We start from the raw sequence: 26856 nt of genomic DNA on the forward strand, positions 1-26856 counted from the left end.
TGATGGCATCAGGCGTTCTGGTGAACTTTTTGAATGGTCCATACCAGAAGAGACAGGAAGGTTGCCCATATGTGAACTGTTGTGGTAAATTTTTTTTTTTTTTAATTTATATCAATTTGTTCAGCTTCTGCTTGTAGAGCTTCAGGAAAAGGGCAGTTTTAACTCTCAATGATTCCAACTGAGAAGGGAGAAAAACTAGAAATGTTAATTTGGAGAGTGGTAGCCAGATATTGGAGGAAACCAGAAGATTTCAGATTTGGTAAAAAAAAAAAAAAAGGCAAAATGTGCAAGATGGAACTGGCAAGGGTACATTGGAGTTTTCTACTGAAACAAACAAAAATATTCTCTCTACAGTCACCCTCATTTCTGTCAAAGATAATCAAAGTAAGACTAATCTGTTTGCCAAGTAAGTCAAGTCTCATTAAACCTGCCCTGATTATTTACATAAGTGCAGCAAAAACAGTGATTGGCCACACAGGTCCTTGTTTGAGTTTCATTTCCTGGAACATTTCAGAAGGAATCTCAGATGGGACTTCTAAAAGCCTCCCAGGATGGGGCATCTGAGCAGCTCAGTCAGTTAAACGTCTGACTTCTGCTGAGGCCGAGATCTCACATTCCTGAGCTCAAGCCCCACATAGGGCTCTCTGCTGACAGCACAGAGCCCACTTTGGATCCTCTGTCTCCTTCTCTCTCTGCCATTCTCTCTCTCTCTCTCTCTCTCTCTCTCTGCCGTTCTCTCGTTCTCTCTCTCTCTCTCTCTCTCAAATAAATAAAATAAAAATAAACATTTTTTTTAATAAAAAAATAAATAAAACCCTCTCAGGGCTTAGAAGCCATCAGATTTTGCCTGCAGTGCCTAGAGGTATGGAGAATTCCTCTCTTCTCAAGGTTTTCAAAATACCCAGAGGTTCCTGGACCTGCCAGAAATGACCTTCCTTACTCAGCTGTAAGGAAATGACCTTCCTTACCTGCAAGAGGCCAGGTACAGGCTGGTTTTACCAAGGTGTGTGGGGTGACGGGAAGGTATAAAATTGGCTCCTTAAAGTCAACCTTAGCTCCTTAATGCTGTCTGATCATATGTGATTTGATGCATATCATTCTCAAATATGACATTCCAGTCAAAAACCTTGATAATACAACTAAGGTTTCCAATTGGATCCTCACAGATTCTCACTGAACTTCCACAAAAAACCATACTGCCATGAAAATAAGGATACTCTCTAAAAACTTCTAATTTCTGGAGGTCTTGGATAGGGAGAAAAGATCAATGGTTCAATTCCATATACAAAAAGAAAAAGGTTTCCTGCAATCCCTATCAAAATAACACCAGCATTCCTCACAGAGCTAGCAGAGCAAACAATCCTAAAATTTGTATGGAACCAGAAAGACCCCAAATAGCCAAGGCAATCCTGAAAAAGAAAACCAAAGCTGGATGCATCACAAAATTCTGGACTTCAAGCTGTATTACAAAGCTGGAACCATCAAGACAATATGGTACTGACATAAGAACAGACACATAGATCAATGGAACACAATACAGAACCCAGAAATAGATCCACAAATGTATGGCTAACTAATCTTTGACAAAGCAGGAAAGTATATCCAATGGAAAAAAGACAGTCTCTTCAGCAAATGGTGTTGGGAACACTGGACAGTGAAATACAAAATGAACCTGGACCACTTTCTTACACCATATACAAAAAATAAACTCAAAATGGATTAAAGACCTAAACGTAAGACAGGAAACCATCAAAATCCTAGAGGAGAAAACAGGAAACAACATTTTTGACCTTGGCTGCAGTAGCTTCCTACCTCACATGTCTCCACAGGCAAGGGAAACAAAAGCAAAATGAACTATTGAGACCTCATCAAGATAAAAAGCTTCTTCACAGAGAAGGAAAGAGTCAGCAAAACTAAAAGGCAGCCAACAGAAGAGAAGATATTTGCCAATGAAATATCAGATAAAGGGTTAGTATCCAAAATCTATAAAGAACTTACCAAACTCAATACCCAAAAACAAAAATCCAGGGAAGAAATGGGCAAAAGACATGTCTTTTCCAAAGAAGACATCCAGATGGCTAATGGACACATGAAAAGATGCTCAACATCACTCATCATCAGGGAAATACAAATCAAAACCACAATGAGATACCACCTCACACCTGTCAGAATGGCTAAAATGAACAACTCAAGCAACAACAGATGTTGGTGAGGATGTGGAGCAAGAGGAACACTTTTGCGCTGCTGGTGGGAATGCAAACTGGTGCAGCCACTCTGGAAAACAGTATGGAGGTTCCTAAAAATATTAAAAATAGAACTACCCTACGGGCGCCTGGGTAGCTCAGTCAGTTAAGCATCCAACTTCAGCTAAGGTCATGATCTCATGGTTTGTGAGTTCAAGCCCCATGTCAGGCTCTGTGCTGACAGCTCAGAGCCTGGAGCCTGCTTCGGATTCTATGTCTCCCTCTCTCTCTCTGCCTCTCCCCCACTTGTCCTCTGTCTCTGTCTGTCCCTCTATCAAAAATGAATAAAATGAAAAAAAAAATTCTTAACTAATAAAAAAAAAATAGACTACCCTAAAACCCAGTAATTATACTACTAGGTATTTATCCAAAGGATTAAGGAGTGCTGATTCAAAGGGGCACATGCATCCCAATGTTTACAGCAGCACTATCGACAATAGCCAAATTATGGAAAGAGCCCAAATGTCCACTGACAGATGAATGGATAAAGAAAACGTGATGGACTACTACACGGTAATCAAAAAGAATGAAATCTTGCCATTTGTAACACATGGATGGAACTAGAGTGTATTATGCTAAGTGAAATTAGCCAGAGAAAGACAAATATCATATGATTTCACTCATATGTGGAATTTAAGAAACAAAACAGATGAACTTAAGGGAAGGGAAGCAGAAATAACATAAAAACAGAGAGGGGGACAAACTATAAGAGACTCTTAAATACAGAGAACAAACTGAGGGTTGCTGGCAGAGTGTTGGGTGGGGGGATAGGCTAAATGGGTGAGGGGCATTAAGGAGGACACTTGTTGGGATGAGCACTGGGTGTTACATATAGGTGATGAATCATTAAATTTTACTCCTGAAATCATTATTACATTACATGTTAACTACTTGGATTTAAATTTAAAAAATAAAAATTTTAGAAATTTAAAAAAAGTTTTCCTTAAATTTGGGAAACAAAACATTAAAGAACCAGGAATGTTTCAACAAAAAGTCATAAAAAAATTATAAAAATCCTCATCAGTTCATTCAGGCCCACGTAATTAAGTCTTGTTCTACTTAATCTTGTGTTAGCAGTTTTTATGAATCCATCAGTTTCTTCATTAGTTCTGACATTCTTACTCAATCCAATGGCAAGGTCTGAAAGTTTTTAAGTGATGCCATCAAGGAGCATTCTAACCTGTAGCTAATTATAATGCTTTCAGAGAAGAATCACAGTAACTGTCTGTGACAAAACACCTAAAATAGTTGTGGTTAAAGATCTGACAAGATTTCATTATAATGCTATTGACGAGGACATTTCGTTATTTCTGTGACATACAGCAATTTAAGGTAATAATTCAACAATGACAGTATTGATAAATTTCTATGAATATCATACAATTTCTGAAATAACCTGTAATAGTAACATATCCACACACATGTAACCTAAGAAGGCTTATCATCACTTATTTGACAATGCTTCCCATGTAATTTAACATATCAAATACACGTAATTAGTTATACATCTCTCTTTTTATAAGAGACAAAACCCATGAGATTTTCCAAGGGTCATCTAGGAAATCTCAAAGTTAGTCTAAGGTCAAAAAGACTTCACTTAGAATCTGATATGGAGAAGTTGTCATGTCAGAAGGTTTGATCACTTGACTAAAGAAGATCACAGTCACTGTAAAACAATCCTTAGTCATCCACTTAACCAAAATCACAATTAAAAGATATCAAAGGCAAACACAGAAAGTTACATGGTTGTAAAACTTCTTAGCCTCTTACAATTGAGAAGACCTGGTTTTCTTCAATAGTCAAAGAACTGATCAACATAATATGAAGCACAAGAAATTATTTTAAAACACAAAATCTTGTTTTCCCAGGCATATTACTTACAAGGTAAAGAAAATCAACTTTTTTTTACAACTTCTTCTTAAGAGCAAACCAAAAGAAACTTTGCTGTTTTAACACTGAGAGAAAATCAAATAATAGTTTTACATCAATGTACTATTAGTACAAAGGCAAATTTTTTTTAATTAAAAACAATTTTGTTTAATAATAAATACAAATAAATCTATCCAATCTTGGCCAACTTTGACCAGAAAAAGAAAGATTCCTTTTCTAAGGTTCCTTTTCCACAAATCTTACAAAATTTTTTTCTTATATCCATTCAGTTTTTCTCCTACTCTTTTCTTCTTTCTCATTCTGGAACAACCAGTCCATTCTACTTTCCAGTAAAATTACTCTCTTCTTCCCTTAACAAAAACACGTCCTTCATAACTTTCCTCACCAAAAATACATCTTACTTTCCCTGAATACAGTTTTTCTTTACTATTACTATTCCTAGTAGTTTCATTTACATATATTGATTATATTTTTAACCATCTGAAACCCAAATTTTCAGTGAAAAGTAGGAAGCAGACAATTGCAAACTCACATACTATCACATACTCAACATACTATCATAATACAGCAAGTTTAAGAATATATCATTTCTATAGACATGTCTTTTTCATAGTACAACTTTATCACACTTACTTATAGACCTAAATATATTCAGCTTTTCTATACCATATTAAAAATGAGATACCAAAAGTAAAATAAAATTAATGTTCAGCAATTAATGTCTCAATATTTCTCTAATTTGGAAATGATCTAGATGGTCAATAAATATCCATCTTTAACTTAGTATAGCCTTAATGTTTAAAGTTATGAAAAAGGTTTTGAAACTATTCTTAAGGAGAACTATCGTAAAACAGAATGATCAATGAAAAGTTCATTTATAATCTTTTATTCCATTCATATCTATTTAATTTACTTGATCTTAATAATTATACTTGAATTACCCATGAAAATTTCATAAGACATTAACTAAACAAAGCTAGCCATCCATCATCTTAAGTTATTTTTCCTGTTGACCGATGAAGTAAGTAAAAAAAAAAATCACAGAAGCAAACATTCTAAAGAATCTAAAAAGTTATTCATGATTCTTCTTTCTTTTCTAACTGCTGTGTTTGATGTACACCAAGCAATTCCTTTTTATTATACATTTTGTTTTTAGGTTGGGTTTATAGTTTATAATCTTAAACATCTAGTAGACACAAATTTGTCTGACTAGTAAACAGAGATAGAAAAAAACTTTGTATCTGCAACAAAGTTGCAGTAGTCAGAGTTTATCAATAAGTTTAGCAATAATTTTAAAGCTAGCTTTATTTACCAAAGATCATCCCAGATCATGTGAACTTAAAAAACAAAAAACAAAAGACAGGTTAGTTTCTATACTTATGAATGTTAAGAAAACTTAATTTATGTAAGTGTTCATTGTCTCCAGACCAATTTTAATAGAACTCCATTAAGGAATTTTATGAATTAATTTGTTAATACCATCCAGAAGTAGAAAACTACCACACATCTAGAATATGCATATATAAACATATATATGTATAACATATATATATATATATATATATAAACATATATAGACAGATACAAATAGAGATCCTATAGCTTCCATTTCAAAATTTCAGCTATGAGTCAGTACAACAGTAATACAATCTCACTGGTTTATCCCCACTTTGTTTTTTCATCCAAACTGTGTTTCTGGCAAATGGACCAAGTTAAGGTTACCTGCCTTCCAATAACTGTGGAGACTTTTTAAGATTTTCTTTTGTTGTGATAATGTAATATGAAGGCAATGAGCTAAATTTTAGGTGAGTGACTAGAAGACATCTAAGTGCTGTCTGGATGTTTCCAGCCCATGCATGGGCAAATCATCCAGCTCTATTTCCAAAGAGTCTTTTGTTTCTCTTCTGAGCCTTAGGTAGTCACTCTCAGGGGTACCTGACTCCCTTAAGAGGCCCCAGTGGAGGCCAAGGCACCTACAATTCCAGTGGCTGTAGAAAGCCGAAGGGCTGAAGTGGGACGGGAAAGGCAGCAAGGGTGGACAGAGGGATGGAGAACATAGGGGCTTGAATAGGAACATCTCAAAGGAGTCAAAGGAACTAGGGCAGAAGACTGAAGGTGGTAAAAGGAGGAAGGAGGAGCAGCAGCAGTGGGAAGGGAGAAGTATTGGGAGTCAATCTGGGGAGATCTCAAGTTTCCCAAAATGGCCAATGAAGTTCCAAATTATCCTCAGCAAAATCATGCCAACAAGAAAGGAAGTAGGCCCAGCAGAAAGTCATCAGGAGTTTGAGAAAAGGGTTTCAGTTGACCGAGAAATTCCCCTGGGAGAAGTGGGATGCAACAGAAGAGAAGAGAGAGACCTCACAGAGAGTAAGGAAGAAGAGTCTTCCGGCCCAGGAAGTCAGGGAATAATCCCCACTCCCCACTCAGAACAAGGAGCCAGGAAGACCTCCAGCCCAGCAGGTACCTTGCAAAAAAGCTTGCGACTTTAACCCAGCTTCAGAGAGTATAACCAAATCTTAAAAATCAAAATCTGTCCTTACCAGCTTCAACAGACATTTGTCTGAAGCAATCGTTCAAGAGTCTGACTCACCTATGGATCCCCAATCAATTAGCCAGTAATAAAGACAAAGGCTTCAAAGATAGGTACATACTTAGGGCCCTAGGTGAGAGGTCTGAGGGTCCAATGATGAATCTGACCCTACCTAAGTCATGGCACCATGACTGCCAAAGAAAAAAAAATATCAATGACACTTTTTTAAAAAAGTTTAATTTTGAAAGAGAGAGTAAGCACGCACATGTGTGCACTCTTGCATAAGTGGAGGAGGGGCAGAGAGAGGAGACAGAGAATCCCAAGCAAACTCCTCGCTGTCAGTATGGAGCCCAATGCAGGATTCAGACTCACTAATCACCAGATCATGACCTGAGCCGAAACCAAGAGTCGAATGCTTAGCCAATTGAGCCACCCAGGTGCCCCTCAATGACGCTGTTAAAGATGGTAATGATGAGAGAGCAGAAGGCAAGCTGAGGGCAAAGCATAAGCCAACACCCTGTAACCCCCCACCATGTGGATATGTGTGACATTCCTCAGGCACTCCTGGCTGCCCAAGAACAGAGGAAGGGGAAAAACAAATGGCCAACTGATAGAGATCACAGTCATGCAGAACATAAATCCGTATCAGTTTGCAACTGTCTTAATGATTTACAAGAAAAAAGCAATCTTATCAATAGCCAGACTTTCAGAAACCTATAGACTCAATTTCCGGGATGCTAAAATTACCATCCCCTCCAGAACATACAAAATCTTATATAATCAGTCACTCCTCACACTTATAACGCAGCTCTTTCTGCCCACAGGCCCTGTTCCTGTGCTATAATGAAAACATCTTTTCGCACCAAAAAAATCTCAAGAATTCTTTCTCAGCCATTGGCTTCCCAAACCCCATTTCAAACCACATCAGTAAGGCAGACTTTATTCAAGTCCATTGCACTGAGTGTAAGGACTACTGCAATGGGATTTCACAGTGGAGGAAAGAGATAAGAATTAACTCCAAATACAGCATGGACAAGTGGGAATTTATAGCCAAGGGTCAGGGTAGAGGGGTCAATGGATAGAAAATTACTAAGAGGAAACTTCAGGGGTGAGGGGGGTTCTAGCTAACACAACCTAAGAGATTCTTGCTTAAGACAAGCCAGGGTGATCAGACCTCACCTGGGGATGGTAAAGGATGAGGAACCTGGTTACATGTCCACAGTGATCAAGGGCAAGGGGGGTGGTGGTTCTTGTCAAACTGACCTAGCAGGGTTCTTGCCAAAACTGGATTTTACAAGAAAGTGCACTGATACACCTAGAAAGAAGGTCAGCAGCCTGACTGAAGTTTGGTCAAGCAAAGAATCTGTCATTTGCAGCAGAACTGGAGCAGCTCTACGCTTATCTCCAGGGATTATGGACAAGTCAGGGAGGCAATGTGCTCGCTGGTGATTTAGAATACGCCATTTAACGTTCTAAACTCCCCCTGGAGGCAGCCGGGACCAGCTTCCCTGTACTGTTTAGAGACGGAGAGATTGATGGTTTGCATGCAGAGTAATGAGCTACAGAGCCTGATTTGGGCTACATGACCAGAGTAGTATAAAAGATCCCTTGTGTAAACCTGTGCCTGGGCTCCCATGAAAATAGATGCTACACACTATCTCAGAGGTTTGTTAAACTGAAGACAAAGCACATCTGTGCAACTGAGAAAGGACCCTGAGGGGCTCTGCATAAAGTTTTCAAACCCCTTGATTCTCTGCACTTTCTCTGTCCTGATGCACTGTATCATTTACCTTTATTAAAGGCAACTTGAATAAACTTGGGAGTAGCCTGTGGAGTCTTCAGTCCTTTTGATTCGTTCATCACTGCACTGTCTCCCCTTCTCTCTCCCCAACACGCGCGCGCGCACACACACACACACACACACACACACACACACACACGTCTCCCTCTAGTGGTGAATCCGAAAGATAGTTTGCTTAGTTTGCTTTGCTCTGCTTATCTTCCTCTTTGGAAGTCACTGCCTACCCAGTGAGAGAGAAGTCTACTATGCTTCTCCAGAAGCAAACTTGCCACTATGTGGCATTCACATAAATAACTAAATCTGCCTAATACTAGGGTTCAGGATTAGTAGGTCCGTTGGGCTTTCATTCTAAGCTAAATCCTCCAACCCAGCCCTTATCAATAATAAAAGTAACATGTAACCTCTCATTTAACTTACCCTTGTATTTAATTTTTAAATTTGCTCCTCACAGGCAGAGAAAGATGTGATCTCTTCTTTCCCACAACCCCCAGTTCCTGCCAAATACTCCATATAAGTGACTATGTACCCTCCTCCACAAGAAGGGTTCAATGGCTTTTACCAAATTCTCAAGGGAGACCCAAAAAGAGTTAAGACTACTATTCTAGAAGCAATGGAAGGAAAAAATAAGCATTTGCTACAATATAGTCACTCTTTTATTGAATGTCATAACTTCTCCATTATTACAGAGAATGTATCTGAGCCATTTTATTCTAGGCTATCTACCCTAACTTTTTTTCATTAGTGATCATAGCTTTGATAACCACCTTTCAAAGACACTCAAACAAATGCCTGGAAAAGTACCATTTGCCACCAAATCAAGAAGCATAGTAATGTAGAGTATACATAGCACATATATTTGGATCACCAGACTTCCAGTCAAATGACCTGGATTTGTGCCCCAGCTTGAACCATTACAAACTGTGATACTGAGCAAGGCAGTAACCTTCCTGAACCTTAGTATTCTTATGCATAAAATGAGGACAACAAACACTGCTCAAGAATTAAGTTGTTATTAACAGTATGATAAATGAGATCAAGGTTGTGAAAATGTTTTGTAAGATGAAACCTATGCAAAAAATAAGGAACTACAGTGGATCCTTGAACAACACAGGAGTTCAGGGCGCTGACACCCCACACAGTCAAAAATCCACACATAATTTTTGACTCCCCAAAAACTTAACTACTGATAGCCATCACTGACTGGAAGTCTTAGTGGCAGTCGATTAACACATATTTTACACATTGTATGTATTATATACTGTATTCTTACAATAAAGTAAGCCAAAAAATGTTAAGAAAATCATAAGGAAAAAATACATCTACAGTATTGTACATGTATTTATTATATGTGTAAGTTGACCCATCAGTTCAAACCCATGTTGATCCAGGGTCAACTGTATTATTTTATTGACATAATTTTAATTGATTTACATCTACAGGAAGGATGAGAAGAAAATATTTAGACCTATTAGATTTTTTTTTTTTTTTTTACATAGTGACATCACTACATTGGAGTCAAGCAGGATCCTTCAGGAGTTTTGTGAGAATTAAATAAATACTATACCTAAAAGTACCTAATACAGTGCCTGGAACACACACACACAAAAAAAAGTGTTCAATAAATGTTAACATCCATCAAATACAGTAGAAGACTTCAGAAAGTCTGTCTGAAAATATCTGTCACATTGCCTGAAATTCTGCCAAGGAGACTCAAACCCTTTGGGTGAACATCCTCTTCTAGTAAAAAGTCTTACTCAAACTTGAGGATGCAAAAAAAAAATCAGGAAATCCTGTTAAAACACAGATTGCTGACACCTCCCAAAATTCTGGTTCATTCTAGAGTTAGGCCTGTGAACTGGCATCTCTGACAAACTCTCAGCGGCTGTGGAGAGGTTCCAGGACTAGGCTTTGAGCAGCACTTCCTTAGACAGAAACACTTAGCATCCCTTCATTCATACCTCATTGTAAATGGGTCTATCATGTGGCTTTTTTTTTCCTAGGATCTCTCACTAAAGATATTAGAAGTTTTGCTGCGTAAGAAAAGGGAAAGATGGGAGAAGACAGGCCATAGGAAAGTTGGGTGACTCAGCATGCTTAAAAACTTGGCATTTCAAAAAGACAGCCAAAGAACACAGGTTACCAAGGTGGGATTAGGAGAAAACATGCCAAAATGCAGAGAAGGGATTAAAATGGGGATGTGAGGAACAGCTGGGTGGCTCAGTTGGTTGAGTGTCTGACTTTGGCTCAGGTCATGATCTCGAGGTTTGTGAGTTTGAGCCCCACATTGGGCTTGCTGCTGTCAGCCTGTCAGCAAAGAACCCGCTTTGGATCCTTTGTCCCCCTCTCTCTGCCCCTCCCCCGCTTGCACATTCTCTCTCAAAAATAAATAATTTTTTTTTTTTTAAAAAGGGGGGAGATGAGGGGCGCCTGGGTGGCTCAATCGGTTGGGCATCCAACTTTCGGCTCAGGTCATGATCTCACGGTTTGTGAGTTCGAACCCTGCAAGGCTCTGTGCTAACAGCTCGGAGCCTGGAATCAGCTTCAGATTCTGTGTGTCCCTCGCTCTCTGCCCCTCCCCCACTCGTGCTCTGTCTCTCTCTCTCAATAATAAATAAATGTTAAAAAAAAAATTTTTTTTTAAAGGGGGGCAGATGACAGACTACTATTGTGTTCTACACGTTTGTGTCCCTCCCCCACACCATAGAAACATTCATATTTTGAAACCCTCACCACCAGTGTGGTTGTATTTGGAAATGGGGCACGAAGGAAGTAATCATGGTTAAATAAGGTCATAAAGGGTGAGGTCCTGAGCTGACAACATTAGTGTCCCTATTAGAAGAGACACAAGAGAGCTTGCTCCTTTCCCACCCTTCACCCCCCACACCAAGGAGGCCATGTAAGTGAACACAGCGTGAGAAGATGGCCATCTGTAACTCAAGGGGAGAGTCCTCGCCAGACACCAGCCCAGATAGCACCTTGATCTTGGACTTCTGGTCTCCATAACTTGTGAGAAAATAAACTTCCTTTTTTTAAGTCTGTGGTATTTTGTTATGGCAGCACCAGCAGACTGATACTAACTATTAAAGACTTCTTTACCTCTGCTCAATTGTTCCTTGGGCCTATCACAATTAAAAACTTTTCTTCTGAAATACAGCTTTCTGTAAATTTATTTTCCCTTGCCTTAATGTCAATGGAAACACCAAATAGTATGGCTTTTTCCACACTGCTACTCTTGTTATCCTCACCTTTTTATCCATCTACTAAACAATATCTAACTAAATATACTATTTAAATATACTACTTAAAATATACTTTAAAAATATATAATATTTTTAAACAAATTACCAAAAAGCCAAAGTAAATTAAAGTTCTTACGTGTTCTTTTCCAAGTGAATAATATGCTCTTTTCCTTCAGCTTGAATAATATAAGATACCTAAATGCACAGAGAAGGAGAAAAAAAACAATAAAACACCATCTTATAAATTACTTTTCAAAAACAGGTATTTATAAGATACTGGAAATTATCCTGAATTAAAATAATTTAACACTGACTGAAATTGTTTTATAGAACTTTATAACTGTTCTTAATAAAAATATAGTCTGACAGGGGCACCTAGGTGGCTCAGTTGGTTAAGCATCCAGCTCTTCGTTTTGGCTCAGGCCATGATCTCGCAGTTTGTGGGATTGAGCCCCTCATCAGGCTCTGCGCTGGCAGCAGAAGTGTGCTTGGGATTTTCTCTCTCTCTCTCTCTCTCTCTCTCTCTCTCTCTCTCACACACACACACACACACACACACACACACACACTGATCACCCCTACCTTCCTTTAATAACTTATTGTGGGAAATCATCTGCATGTCCATCTAAACTCTTCTTAAATTCATTTATAATTCAGCTGTAACTTCAGGGACTATTTCTATTAAGTCTGTCCAAGTATTACCTCCAGTATAAAGTGATTCTTCCTTTTGTTTAAGTGAAATGAATTTCTTAGTTTCAAGAGATTATCTCTAGTTCTAATTATCCAAAAGTTGACATTCGTATGCTTTTATGATTTTGTATCTTCACACAGCTTACCACATTTCATCAATCCTAAATCACACTTTTTCCCCTCAAATGAACATCTTCTGAATTCAGGATGCATCATACAAAGGCAGAGCAGTCAAACTGGTAGGACTCTGTTTCTTTCTTAATTAGTGGTATATTAAACAATAGTGTGCCTTACAATGGACAGCATCTCAGAGCCAACGAACTAAGATAAGACAACTTGCACTTACACATCCTGAAGTTCATGGGATCCTCTTCTCTACCTCAAACAACTCTGAAACAACTTCCCCAGCAACTCACCACTTCATTAGTCGGAAGCATTTAATGTGACCGCTAGAAGCATGAGATTCCACTTTGCCTTAACTCTTTAACAAAAGAGAAAGTCATGGAGGGACTCAACAAATAATATTATTAGAAGTGTTCTCTTATTTTCCTCACTGTCCCTGGACTCTAAGTTAACATTTTGCCAAGAAATAGCATGATCCCCTCTTCTAGGGCTCATCAACATCTCAATTCGAAGGCCTAGACCAAGTTACAGAATCTGGCACTCTGCTTCCACATCTGAATGCGAGCCTGTGATCTACTTCGATCTCAACTTAGGCATCAAAAATACCAAGCTCCTAGTTACAAACTTCTGGTGACAAAAAAGACAATGGAAATGAAAAGTACAGCATAGAAAATATAGTCAGTAAAATGGTAATAACATTGTTTGGTGACAGATGGTCACTACACTTAACATGGCGAGCACTGAGTAATGTATAAAATTGTTGGATCATAATAGTGCATACCTGGCACTAATATAAAACTGTATGTTAATTATACTTCAATAAGAAAAGGATGAAAACTAAAAATAAAATGAAAGAAAGAAAGAAAGAAAGAAAGAGAGAGAGAGAGAGAGAGAGAAAGAAAGAAAGAAAGAAAGAAAGAAAGAAAGAAAGAAAGAAAGAAAGAAAGAAAGAAAACAAAAAAAATACTAAGCTCCTTCCATTGTCATAGCTTCGGCATGTGCTGTTCTATCCTCTCTGCTCTTGGTCAGTCATATGATATAAAATCACCACCATCATGTCATCTGAGAAAAATTCTGAAGAGTCTGAGGATTGTTTCATAATGCTATATTCCTTCCCCAAATATCTGCCTGGATTGCTCATTCCCCTGCTTTACTCAAGGGTCACTTTCCCAGTAAGGCTTTTCCAGGCTTAAAAAGTACAAACCCTCTTACCCCACCCTTACCCTCACCCAGCACTCGTTATCCACCCTGCTGCTATAATTTTCTCAAGAGCACGCATTACCACCTTAAGTAATCTACATCAATCTACCTTAGTTCTTTGTTTTTTGTCTCCTCCCCCAACCCCACTAAAATGGAAGCTCCATAAGAACATGGATTTTGTCTGTTTCGTTCACTGCCATAACCCTAGTGCCCAAACAGCACTTCTACTTCTCCAAATATTTATCCAGGCACATGAATGACATTTATTATGATCACAAGTATCTGTGTGCATAGTCACTGTGCTAAAGAGTGAAGAAGAGGAGACAAATAATGAAGCAAGTATACATTAATTCTATTCTAAGTCAAAACATAATCCAATGGCAGTATGTCCAGCTCAAAACAGAAACAAGGAAGAATTCTAAATTGTAGGGTTATTTATTCCTTACTTATAGAGAACAAACGGGGTTGAATGATCTACCCTAGTGGTAGTACTTGGAGGGTACTAAACCAAAAAGCTCCTGACTCTCAACTCCAGTGTTCTTTTTACGAGGCCCAGCCCCTACACAATGTTCGAGCTACCCTCTTTTTATGAATATATCAGCAATTCAGACATAATTAACAAAACTCTAACCCTCCTTATCTATTACTGTTAAATTACAGTACAGTTAAATTATGCTTCTATAAAGTTGAAGAATTGGCAAAATCAGTTGAAATCCAAACATTTTTTCTGAACTTTACAGTAGGAGAAAATAGTATAAAAAACAATTTTTGTGCATTGGGTTACAGCGTTCACAGCACAGTAATGTTTCTTCTGATATGGAGATAAAACACTTTTGAGTAAGTATTCCCAAATATGAAATACATACATGTAACATACTACCATTCTCCAGAGCCTGTGAAGATACAGTATGAAGTATTCTTCCTATCACAAACTAAGAGAGGTTCATTCTCATTATTATGAAAAGACCACTGTAACCATCACCAGTGAGAAAAGGGTTACAAATCTGTATAATCAGGGGCACCTGGGGGGCTCAGTCGGTTGAGTGTCCGACTTCAGCTCAGGTCATGATCTCAGTTCATGAGTTTGAGCCCCATGCTGTCAGCATGGAACGCACTTGGGATCCTCTGTCCCCCTCTCTCTTTGCCCCTCCCTGCTCATGCTCTCTCTCAAAAATAAATTAAAACACACTTTTAAAAAATCTATATAATCAGCATCCTAAACTGGTCATAGAATTTTATTTAACTATTTCATTCTGTTATGTTTCAAGTTGACCATTTGTCTTAAAAAAAATAAGAAACTACTAAGGATCAATATATCACTTTAAGGAGAGTAATGGCCAACAGATATCAGTGCCATATGTATGGTGGTGCACTAATCACTGGCCAACACTACTCACTGAACCAATCCCTGCTGAAAATAACACACCTATCTTTAAAAAAAAAAATTTAACACATACATATTTCTTAAGAGATAACTTGCCTGTTCTGAAAAGGGCCTAGGGGCTTCTCTTCGTTCTCTAGTTAATCTCCAAGGAGTTATAATTTCATAAGAAGAGAGATGTGAGGTCTGTTGAAAACCTACAGAAAAGGGAAAAACAAATATTATATAACAAATGAACCTGAAAAATTAAATGGTACCAAAATGTAATGGAAATCAAAAGCTTTATGTCCAAATCACAAAATCACGTGACCTTCACATATATACCTGTGTGTGTATGTGTGTATATATACACCATATAATTTTATACAAAAAATAGCAATATACCTGATAAGTATGAAGGGGAAAAATATATTTCCTAAAAAATAATGTAAGTCTTCACAGTGCATACACAGCAATCATTTTCAAACAATTGTTTACTATTAACTCTTTTTCTTAAAAGAAATCTTAAGATATAGACACAAGAAAAAAAAAGTGCTTTGGTGGGAAAATAGAAGGAAAACATCTGGAGCCTAGCCCATTCACTCATCTCCCATTTTCCACCCTCATCCAACACAAATGAAATCCCAAGACGGTATTGGAATACCTATGAAACAGACCAGGACAATTAGAGGGAAAAGTTGCTTTCAATACCTGATGGATTAACTCTAATAAATATACACTTAATATTGTAGCAATTACATCAAATGAAATTACTGCCACAAATCTGTCCTAAAAACTAAAACTTCTGATAAAATTTATTAACACTGAAGAACTCAAAACCATCATGCAGCCTTACTCCCAATTCCAATCCTGTTCACTTTACTGCACAGTAGAATCATATCTAAGTGGAAGTTGGGTTCTAAAGTCATCACTTGAGCAAAAATTGAGTATAACCAAAATTTCCCTAATTCCTTACAAGACTTCTCTTATTGAAGTCTGATACAAAGTCTCTCAATACATCCAACATAATATCTGATGGCATGTCAATTTTTTTCAGTGAATTTAATGAAGTAGATGGTTACACCTAAGGACCATGGATGAAAATTCCTTGTCTCTATATGTTCATATGTACCTAAACCACATCCAGTATGAGGAGGCTTCAGTCTACCATATACAAACAGGAAGACTAATGCAAGAATAGCCACATTCTTCACTCAGTAGATCAATGTATGAAATAATTTCATTAAGTGGAATTTCTTCAACAAATGCCCAAAAAGGGGGGGGGGGGGGGGGGGAGGGTGAAAGAGCCTTATAATTTAAAGAGCCTTATAGGGGCACCTGGGTGACTCAGTTGGTTAAGGGTCTGACTTCGGCTCAGGTCATGATCTCATGGTTCATGAGTTCGAGCCCCCCATCAGGCTCTGTGCTGACAGCTCAGAGCCTGGAGCCTGCTTCAGATTCTGTGTCCCCCTATCTGCCCCACACCTGCTTGTGCTCTGTCTCTCTCTGTCTTTCAAAAATGAATAAACATTTTTAAAAAAATTTTTTAATAAATAAAGAGCCTTATAAATGTATGGATTTGTTGGATCCTAATTCAACAAATCAATAGAAAAAAACAAATTCTGAATCAGGGAAATTTTAACACTGCACAGATGTTTGATGATCTTGAAAAACTTAATTTTTGTATGTGTGATAACCATATTGTGGATAAGACTTTCTTTTTAAAGTCCTTATGTCTTAGACATTCATTCAGAATATTCACAGACAAAACTGTATGTCTAGGATTTGTATCAAAATAATCCGGTGTATGTCTGAGGTAGGAGATACATACGAAATTATATTGAAGTTGGGTAAGGGGTACATGTGAGTTCATTCATTATTCTTCTCTCTACTATCATGTGTGTTTAAAATTTTCTAGAATAAAATAATTATTCTTTAAAGTAGTTACCTATAGGAAGTAGGATGAAGGGAAAGACATTTACTTTTCACTTCAATCAACTGCATTATAGCATTTATGAAATATTACATCATATCATATACACTACAAAATGTCATAAATAAACATGTAAATATCATAAGTAAACATACCAAACTTGCTGAAAGGAGTTATCACAATGGAATAGAACCAGAGAATATTGAGATAAGGACTTGGGGCTTTATTTCCTGCACTACTCTATATCTGTATTGTTTGAATTTGTTTTTACAATGAGTAATTTATAATCCCTGTATTACTTTTGAAATTATAAGGAGAAAAAAGCATGTTTCTTCAATAAAGAAAAGTATAACCTATTTAAAGTACTAATTATCGGGGCGCCTGGGTGGCTTGGTCGGTTAAGCGTCTGACTTCGGCTCAGGTCATGATCTCACAGTCCGTGAGTTCGAGCCCCACGTCGGGCTCTGTGCTGACAGCTCAGAGCCTGGAGCCTGTTTCAGATTCTGTGTCTCCCTCTCTCTCTGCCCCTCCCCTGTTCATGCTCTGTCTCTCTCTGTCTCAAAAATAAATAAACGTTAAAAAAATTTTTTTAAATAAAAAAAAATAAAGTACTAATTATCTAGCATCTCCCAAAGCTCCTTCCTTTTCATCAGCCTTACTAACCCCACACCTTAGAAAGAAGACTACAATCCTTCTTACCTGGTCTCCCTACTCCCACTCTCTTCCTTGAATCCAACCTGTGTGTTCATTTACCCATTACTTGTTTATGTCCCTCAGATTTCTCAAATACAAATGAAAATGAAGTATTTATAGCTTTCTCCAAGATAACACTGTATATACAAATGTCTATAACCTTGTCTAGTTTGAGATTTTAAAAGATACAACAGAAAAACAAATTGTATTCTATCCAATACAATATATATAATACTAACAGTTTTCAAACTCTTTACCCATCTTTAAACACCTTATGTCTTTATAATATGATATACTATCTAAATGTGGACTCAAGCCATTACATAAAAACACCAGAAATGGATTCCAATACTCACAAAAGCAACCATGAGCTTATCCAAGGCATATTTATAACATACTATGATAAAATATCATTCAGATATTTGGAGTTATTAATTGGGAACCATGACAAAAGAAATCCATGGCCTTAATACATGCCGGCTTCAAATCACTAGATAGAAACATCCTTAATCCCATCCACATTAATTGAGGTACAGGACTACTTCCTCACCCAAAATAAACCTTTCAATGACTTTTGGGTTTTTTTTTTTTAATTCCTAAAAATACAAGTTTCAATATTATCCTTAATAATTTCACTCTGGATCATGTTAATCTGTTCATCTACTAGGACAGTCAGTCACTCTAGAAGTGGTGTTGTTAACAGAACCAGACCCTTGTGCTCTCTAGCCAACAGAAACTGACAAGGGGGGAGGAGGGGAGCCTGGGTGGCTCAATCTGACTCTTGGTTTCGGCTCAGGTCAAGATCTCACAGTTCATGGGATGGAGCCTCATATTGGACTCTGTGTTGACAGCATGGAGCCTGCTTGGGATTCTCTCTCTCCTTCTCTCTCTGCCCCCCTCACTCTCTCTTAAAATAAATAAATAAACATTTAAAAAAAAGAAGAAGAAAGAAATTGACAAGAGGCCGAACAGGAGTTTCAAGCAAGGCTTTTATCACGGGCTTCTGCAGGAGCAAAAGGCAGGGAACAGAAGGCAAAGTATCCTTGGGCTAGCTCCCTGAAAAATGTCCAGGGAAAGTTTTTAAAGGGGCTGAGGCAGGAAAGAGGCGACATCTTAGCACATAGGGGCAGGAAAATACAGAAAGTTGGGCCCACAGGTAGTTGACAGACCATACTTCATACATAGTATGTTTCATTTGCATGTTAAGTTAAATTTTTAGCATTACATTGAGGAGAAAAGTCAGTGACAGGTCAGAGCTAGGTCCACTTGGCTCTAACTGGCCTGGTGTTTACAGGAGCACACAGGCTGTAAATTGGGTCCTGGAGCTTGTTACAAGCTTGTGGCTTTTGACTTCCTGATCACATGCAGCCACCTGCAAGCTGGACTAGAGAAATGGGTTATTGCCATTCGTGCTCTGAGAGGGTTCTGAGTTTTTCTGCAAGTTCCTGTTCTGTTTCAGTGGCACGAACAGTCGGCAGGAATAAAATTATTTTAGTGAGTAAAATAAATTAGAAGCTCTGTGTGACAAAAAGTAAATTATTGTGTACATTTATTTGCAACTTCCTCTGACTCTAGAATGATTTCAAAATAAAACCTTTTGAAAGTAAATCGTTATAGGCAAGAATACATATGCTAAGAGGCTCAGGCAACTGCTAAACTAGAAGCTAAACAATATGCAACTGAAGTTTTCTCATTACAACTCAGAAGAAACATAACAGAGAAAAAGAAACATCTCAGAACTACAAATGGGCAGGCAGATAATTTAAAGAGCTTTCAATTTCAAACAGGTTAAATGACTTTAAAATGTCATACAGCTAGCTTCAGGCCAGGTCTGAAACTATGATCTTCTACCAAGACTGTTAGCAAAGAGTAACAATCCAGTATAGGAAAGTAACCTTCTTTCTGTCCTTTTCATTTTAAAATATAATTCTTGATAGGAAAAAAAACAAAAAAAACAGCACCACAATTATCCTTTATTTTTAATAAGACTTTCAAAATTTTAGCAACCAAAAAAAACTTGTGTATGCAGAGCCATTATTCCAATACTGACTTCTTGGTTTTAAAATCCAAGGATCTTTCTGAGTCCCATAAGGAGTTCCAGAACATCATAAGAAATTGCACATATTTTTTCCCAAATTCCTTTCTCTTTTTTTTTTTTAATTCCAAATAGAGGCAACCTTCTCATGGGAACCAAAACAATATGTTCCTCATGTTACTATAAAGTAAGTATATGCACATTATTTGTATAAAGCTTCAACCTCATCACTGCTGACATTTGGGACCAGAAAATTCACTGCTGTGGGGGGCTGCCTGGTGCAATGTAGGATGTTTAGTAGCATTCATGGCCTCTACCCACCAGATGCCAGAAGAACCAACAGTGTGACAGCTAAAAATATCCCCCACATGCTTTCTGCGGGCAAAACTGCCCCCAGCTGAATATCACTGGTATAAAGATATAGTTCACAATTAAAATACAAACCTATCAACTAGATGGAGAATACAAATTTGTTATTTTAGAATTTGACAAATAAGCACACTGTCAAAAACCACATTACCGGGAAACATGGGCTAGAGACAAAAATAAGAGCTGAAACATGAAACTTAAAGAGTCTTAAACTTAGTGAAAGAAAAGAAAGGATGTTAGTTGCACTTTTCTTCCTCTAACTCCTTAGATCTTTCTATGAACTCTGTTTTGGAGAAAGTCTATGTTTCATAATAGTAACTGTAGTAGAGGGCAACAAGTTAAAAGAATTGTACTTAATTGCAAAGCAAACAAACATGGGCTTTTCTCCTTTCCTTCCTGCCTATTATATAAACAAACAGCCACCTTTAAGTATTTTCACTGTAGAAGATAAACCCAAATGCCACATATAGTACAAACAAAATAATTCTGTTGCCCAAATTATTTCTTGAAGAGAAATTATTGTAATTAGATCCATAAAATGCTGTTATTTTGAGCCACATATTTCCATCTCATTCAAAAGGTCAATCCCAAGTGTGTGTGTGTGTGTGTGTGTGTGTGTGTGTGTGTGTGTATATACATATATATGTATGTATATGATATATGATATATATCATATATTAATAACTATGTTTTAAAAATTATAATTGCCACTGCTATGTCCTACCTTTTTACATTTTTTGAGTGTTGTAATTTCTTTCCACATTTACTTGTCTTCACATTTAAAAATAAACAGGGGCACCTGGGTGGCTCAGTCGGTTAACTGTGCAACTCTTGGTTTTGGCTCAGGTCATGATCTCATGGTTTGTAAGTTCCAGCCCCGCAATGGGCTCTGTGCTGACTGTGCAGAGCCTGCTTGGTATTCTCTTCTCCCCTTCTCTTTCTGCCCCTCCTGCTCACTCACTCTCTCTCTCTCTCAAAATAAATAAACTTTAAAAAAAATCTTAAAAAAAAAAATGCCCCTTTGGGAAAACCACCAACCACTTATAAGATTTAATGCTCTCAAGAACTTAAGTTCCTCTAGCAAGGAATTTAAGTTTTTTGAGACAAAGGATGACATATCTAGTAAGGATGATAATCTTATTGATCATATGTTTCCTACCCTGGTACAGGGTTGAGTAAACGACTTTTTACCTTTATACCTATACATACATAGATTTCCTAATTGTTAATTATCATCTACAACCTGAATTATGCTTTATTTTCAAGATTAACATCTTTTATATCAATTTTCTAGAAATCCATGGGGTCCACATATTTGTCATTTTAGGGGCAATGCTATATTTCTTTTTTTATATATATATGAAATTTATTGTCAAATTGGTTTCCATACAACACCCAGTGCTCATCCCAAAAGGTGCCCTCCTCAATACCCATCACCCACGCTCCTCTCCCTCCCACCCCCATCAACCCTCAGATTGTTCTCAGTGTTTAAGAGTCTCTTATGGTTTGCCTCTCTCCCTAACTTTTTTTTCCCTTCCCCTCCCCCATGGTCTTCTGTTAAGTTTCTCAGGATCCACGTAAGAGGAAAAACATATGGTATCTGTCTTTCTCTGTATGGCTTATTTCACTTAGCATAACACTCTCCAGTTCCATCCATGTTGCTACAAAGGGCCATATTTCATTCTTTCTCATTGCCACGTAGTACTCCATTGTGTATATAAACCACAATTTCTTTATCCATTCATCAGTTGATGGACATCTAGGCTCTTTCCATAATTTGGCTATTGTTGAAAGTGCTGCTATAAACATTGGGGTACAAGTGCCCCTAGGCATCAGCACTCCTGTATCCCTTGGGTAAATTCCTAGCAGTGCTATTGCTGGGTCATAGGGTAGATCTATTTTTAATTTTTTGAGGAACCTCCACACTGTTTTCCAGAGCGGCTGCACCAATTTGCATTCCCACCAACAGTGCAAGAGGGTTCCCGTTTCTCCACATCCTCTCCAGCATCTATAGTCTCCTGATTTGTTCATTTTAGCCACTCTACCGGTGTGGGGTGGTATCTCAGTGTGGTTTTGATTGGTATTTCCCTGATGAGGAGCGACGTTCAGCATCTTTTCATGTGGGCAATGCCTATATTTCATTGAATGGTTGTACTGTACACTGCTTAGCCACCCTCTCAGGTAGCTGGGATCAGAGCTTCTATTCACAACAGGATTCCAATGTGTCAATGAAGCCAATGGAACAGGCTCTCCAGGGGTCTACTTGCACGAGGGTTTTAAGGAGCTACAAAAAGGAAAGGGGGGAAACCTCCTAAAATGAGTAAAAACCTCATTAAAAGAGAAATGTGTCAATGGGAAAAAGGCATTTCCCTTATTTGGGAGTGGATTTTGTCCTACAGTATGACAAATGTCTGGCAGTGGCATCGCTTACTTATAAACTAAAATACTCTAATCCTTAAGATAAATATAAACAAATACAAAAACAACTGCAGATTTAAAAACTAACCAAATTGGGGCACCTGGGTGCCTCAGTTGGTTAAGCGTCTGACATCGGCTCAGGTCATGACCTCGAGGTTCATGGGTTCAAGCCCCGCTCGGGCTCTGTGCTGACAGCTCAGAGCCTGGAACCTACTTCGGATTCTGTGTCTCCCCCTCTCTCTGCCACTCCCCAGCTCATGCTCTGTGTCTTTCTGTCTCTCAATAATAAATAAATGTTTAAAAAAATTTTTAAACCTGACCAAATTAAGTGAACTTCTCAGGTTTCCTAACTCGCTCTTAAAAGGTCAGAATCAAGCAGTATCTCATGCAGGATCACTTCAGAAAAATGACTAAACTAAAATAACAATGTCGCAAAATGTAAAAGAAACTAGAATAATCTCTCAATATACAAACAAGATCATACAATTAGATTTATTTATGAGGCAGTCCTATAGCACTGACTCTAAGGATGGCATAACTCCAAAACTCTGAGATATACTATGTATCAAAGGGGGAGAAAAATACCATGAGGCTATAGTTATGTCATGTATCAGTGCTTGTGCATATTCCAAGAAAAAGCTTTCAATTACTTAGAGCTTGCATATTTGGGGAAATTTTCTAATAAACCAGGATTTTTAACAAAAAGCAGATATAAAGTCAACTTTGGTAAGATAAAATTCAAAATTCTTTTTGAAAACTATTTTGAACCCGGCAACTTGTTTTGTATATGTTTTAATTATAAGAGTTTTATTTTTTACTTAAAGTTGGAAAATCAGACTATCTTTAAATTTAGAAGACTGCATTCTCCGATACAGCAAAAACACAAAGATATCAAATTCAAATAATTTGCTGGCACCCAAAAACAAAATGAGTATGGACTTAAGCTCTTTCTACATAGTTCGTTTTATAGTGATTCACCATGAGTAAGCTTTAAAACTCAACGTCTTTAGAATGCTAGTCTTAAAAAAAAAAAAAAAAAAATTCTAGGGTCTGCATCATAACTACTACCTTAAAAGAGAAAATCAGAAAAGGTATCACACACCCAATTTCCTTTGTTATTTTTTCACAATGATACAAAGTTACCTTTGTCAGCCTCAGTTTTGTTTTTTTTTTTTTTTAAGTTTACTGTAAGTGTCAGCCCTTTGGAATTTATACTGCATTTCCTCATTGACACATTACAAATGATCCTACCAAAGGCTGTCTAGCTTTTAGTGTTACTAATGTGTGGGTGGTACTTACTGAGTCCTCAAATTCTTCATTAGCAGAAAATGTTTCAGTGCATGTTTTAAACATCCTGTATTGCAAAAATTTAGTCAGCTGATTTTGGAAGAACATTCCCCTAGGGAAACATGAGTTGACTCACTGCACACTATTACAAAGGCCTCTCAAATGGTCTCTCACAGCCCGTCTCTCCCTCCTATATTCTGTCCTCTACTGCCTTTGCCAGTTATCTTAATCGCAAATCTAGTTATATCACACCCATATTTGAAACCCTTCTTGCCCAAAGAATTTCTTGGTAAAATCCAAACCTCTTAGCATGAATAGAAGGCGCTCTCCAACTGGTACTAACTTATCTTAGTTTCTTCCTAGCGTCCCTTTCATGTAGACTGCCTGCAGACATTCTCATCATTCCCTAACAAGTCATGTTCTTTCATCCTTCCATATTCTTGTAAAAAGTTTTTTCCCCTTAGAATGAACTCATATCCTTTTCCTTGAACATTCCCTAATGTACATGAGTTCAAATACCACTTACACTATAAAACCTCCCCCGAGATTTTATATATCGCCCAGAAAGTCTTAGCACATTTACTCACCTTTGCCCCTCCATAAGCATTAAGCATGTTGCTCATAGGAGCTCGATAAATGTTGACTAAATTTTGAAAGTATACCCATGCTTAAATGAAGGGACTGGCCATAAATTGTTAAAGCCACAGTTAAAAGCCATAAGGGTTTTCCATTCATCTATATGCAGGTATGCAATAATACCTACATTAATATTGGAGCATCTGGGTGGCTAAGTTTGTTAAGTATCCAACTCTTGGGGCGCCTGGGTGGCGCAGTCGGTTAAGCGTCCGACTTCAGCCAGGTCACGATCTCGCGGTCCGTGAGTTCCAGCCCCGCGTCGGGCTCTGGGCTGATGGCTCAGAGCCTGGAGCCTGCTTCTGATTCTGTGCCTCCCTCTCTCTCTGCCCCTCCCCCATTCATGCTGTCTCTCTCTGTCTTAAAAATAAATAAACGTTGAAAAAAAAATTAAAAAAAAAAAAAAGTATCCAACTCTTGATTTCGGTTCAGGTCATGATCTCACCGTTCATGGGATCAAGCACCACGCTGGGCTCCAGGCTGACAGCTGATAGAGCCTGCTTGGGATTCCCTCTCCCTCTCCCTCTGCCCCTCCTCTGCTCACATGGGTGCGCATGTGCTCATGCTCTCGCCCATGCTCTCTCTCTCAAAATAAATAAATAAACATATACTATATATAAATAAACATATACTATATATAGTCCTATTTATATTTGCAAATACTGAAAATCATGGATTACTAAAACTCCAGATGGGTAATATACTACACCTTACCTACTGATAAGTGTTAACCATCTAAGAAAAGCACAGCAGAAACAGTCTTAACCAAAAAAGATACGGTGTCTTCCCATTCAATAAAGTTTTAGTATTTAGAGCTTCAAAATTCCAACAATGGGGCAAATTTACTTAATTGGGGAAAAAAAAGTAAGAAAAAAATTTAATTTCCTGAAGGTCAGCAGTCCTACATTGAAATCTTCTATCATCACCTTTGCACAACTCTCAAGGCAACGATTCAGTAAAAACCCTCATTCTCCATACTTTAGGGCTAATAAAGGAAATACAGCCGTGCAAACAATAATTTAACGCAAGAGCCAAAATAAACAAACAAGTTGTTTCCAGAAACAAGCTAGAGTGTTAGCAATTTGTTTCCACTATGTCTGGGCATCTCCAGTATAAATACCTTACATATTCACGGGAAGTTTCACAATTCAAAGCCGATCTCACATAAATGATTTAATTCTTACGGTAATCCCGTGAGTTAAACAGAGCAGGGATTATTTTTACGGATTTAAGACACTATGAACCCAGTAAAACCACAGATAAAAGACTGTTTGGCTATACAAACACAGCACCTCGCTTCCAAAAAGAAGTACTCTTTGCTACAGCAACAAAATGGCCCAAGACAAATGGGCGACCCCCCTTTATTCCATCACTAAATTTAGCTCTGTGAACCTACAAGGGACTCCGCTATTAAAAAGAACGTCAAAATTTCAAATTATGATAACCTAGAGCAAAAGTTCCATCTCCCAGTCTATTTCCGAGTGACATTAACTCTACAAGCAAAACGAAGCTCCATTTCTCAAAGCAGTTCAAACAAGAACACACCCTCGGCGCGCACTCAGACTCCAAAGCTTTCAGCCGACTCCCTGAGGTCAGAGTAGGTCCCAGAGAAGTCCCAAGAGAGTCTGGGGGACCCAGTTATGACGAGATGGGGGTGGGGCGCAATGCAAAAAGCTCCGCCGACCAGGAGACGGAGGAAGAGGAACCAGGCAGAATACTGACAAGAAGGGTCTGGGGCTCCAGACCCCGAGCTTCGGGTCTGAGCACTGTCCACACACAAGCTGGAGTGGCTCCGCCTCCCGACCCCAGGTCCAGTCCCCAGCCAGGCCCCTCTGCTCCCAGACACCACAGGGTAACTCCGAGCGTCCCAGCCCTAGAAACAGAAATCTCAGAGGTCCCTGGGGGGAGGCGGACACCCACCTGGCCGAGCCCCACCGAGGACTGGGCCCACCAAGCCAAACAACAGCAGCCACCGGAAGCGGAGGACCCCAAAGGGCGAGTCCGCGCCCGATCCCATCGCGGCAGATTCCGCAGGTTCCACTCAACACTCGGTCGCTTCTGCCTCAGCGTGCTCCATCATTTCCCAACCCAGACGGGGCCCCAGAGCTGGCCGAGATGCGCGCGCCTGGAACGAGCACGCGCTCGGCACTGACGCAACTTGGCTCCTGTCCGAGCTCGCTCCCGGCATCGCGCTCGCTACGCTGACGTAAAGAAAAATCCAGTCGCCGGCGGGAGAAGGGGATTTCTGTCCCAGCCGCTAAAACCCTCACTAGCCTACCCCGCCCATTCACACTAACTGCCCCGCCCACTACCATTTATGCCCCTCCCCCTCCGCTTCCAGGCCCGCCTACTTTGGGCGTAGAAGGACCTAATTGGAGGAAGTACCCGGAGGTGGAGCGCAAGACCCAGAAG

General features: G+C 38.6%; 1 protein-coding gene across 2 annotated transcripts in view; it reads right to left on the reverse strand.

Annotated features, from left to right (window-relative positions):
* Positions 1–26667, reverse strand: part of ADAM9 (ADAM metallopeptidase domain 9) — a 146970-nt gene extending 120303 nt beyond the window's left edge. The window contains exons 1-3 of one of the 2 annotated variants that reach the window (XM_040453743.1): positions 26365–26663; positions 15197–15294; positions 11840–11898 (exon numbers count right to left, since the gene is read on the reverse strand). In XM_040453743.1, coding sequence (XP_040309677.1) covers positions 11840–11898; positions 15197–15294; positions 26365–26461 — 254 coding nt within the window. In that variant the 5' untranslated portion in view covers positions 26462–26663. Of the gene's footprint in view, positions 1–11839; positions 11899–15196; positions 15295–26364 lie in introns of both variants that reach the window. The other variant, XM_040453829.1, reaches the window with a different exon arrangement.
* Positions 26668–26856: the final 189 nt, after the last annotated feature.

This window comes from Herpailurus yagouaroundi, unplaced genomic scaffold (assembly GCF_014898765.1).
Source record: "Herpailurus yagouaroundi ecotype Mexico unplaced genomic scaffold, PumYag 28, whole genome shotgun sequence".
Lineage (NCBI taxonomy): Eukaryota > Metazoa > Chordata > Mammalia > Carnivora > Felidae > Herpailurus > Herpailurus yagouaroundi.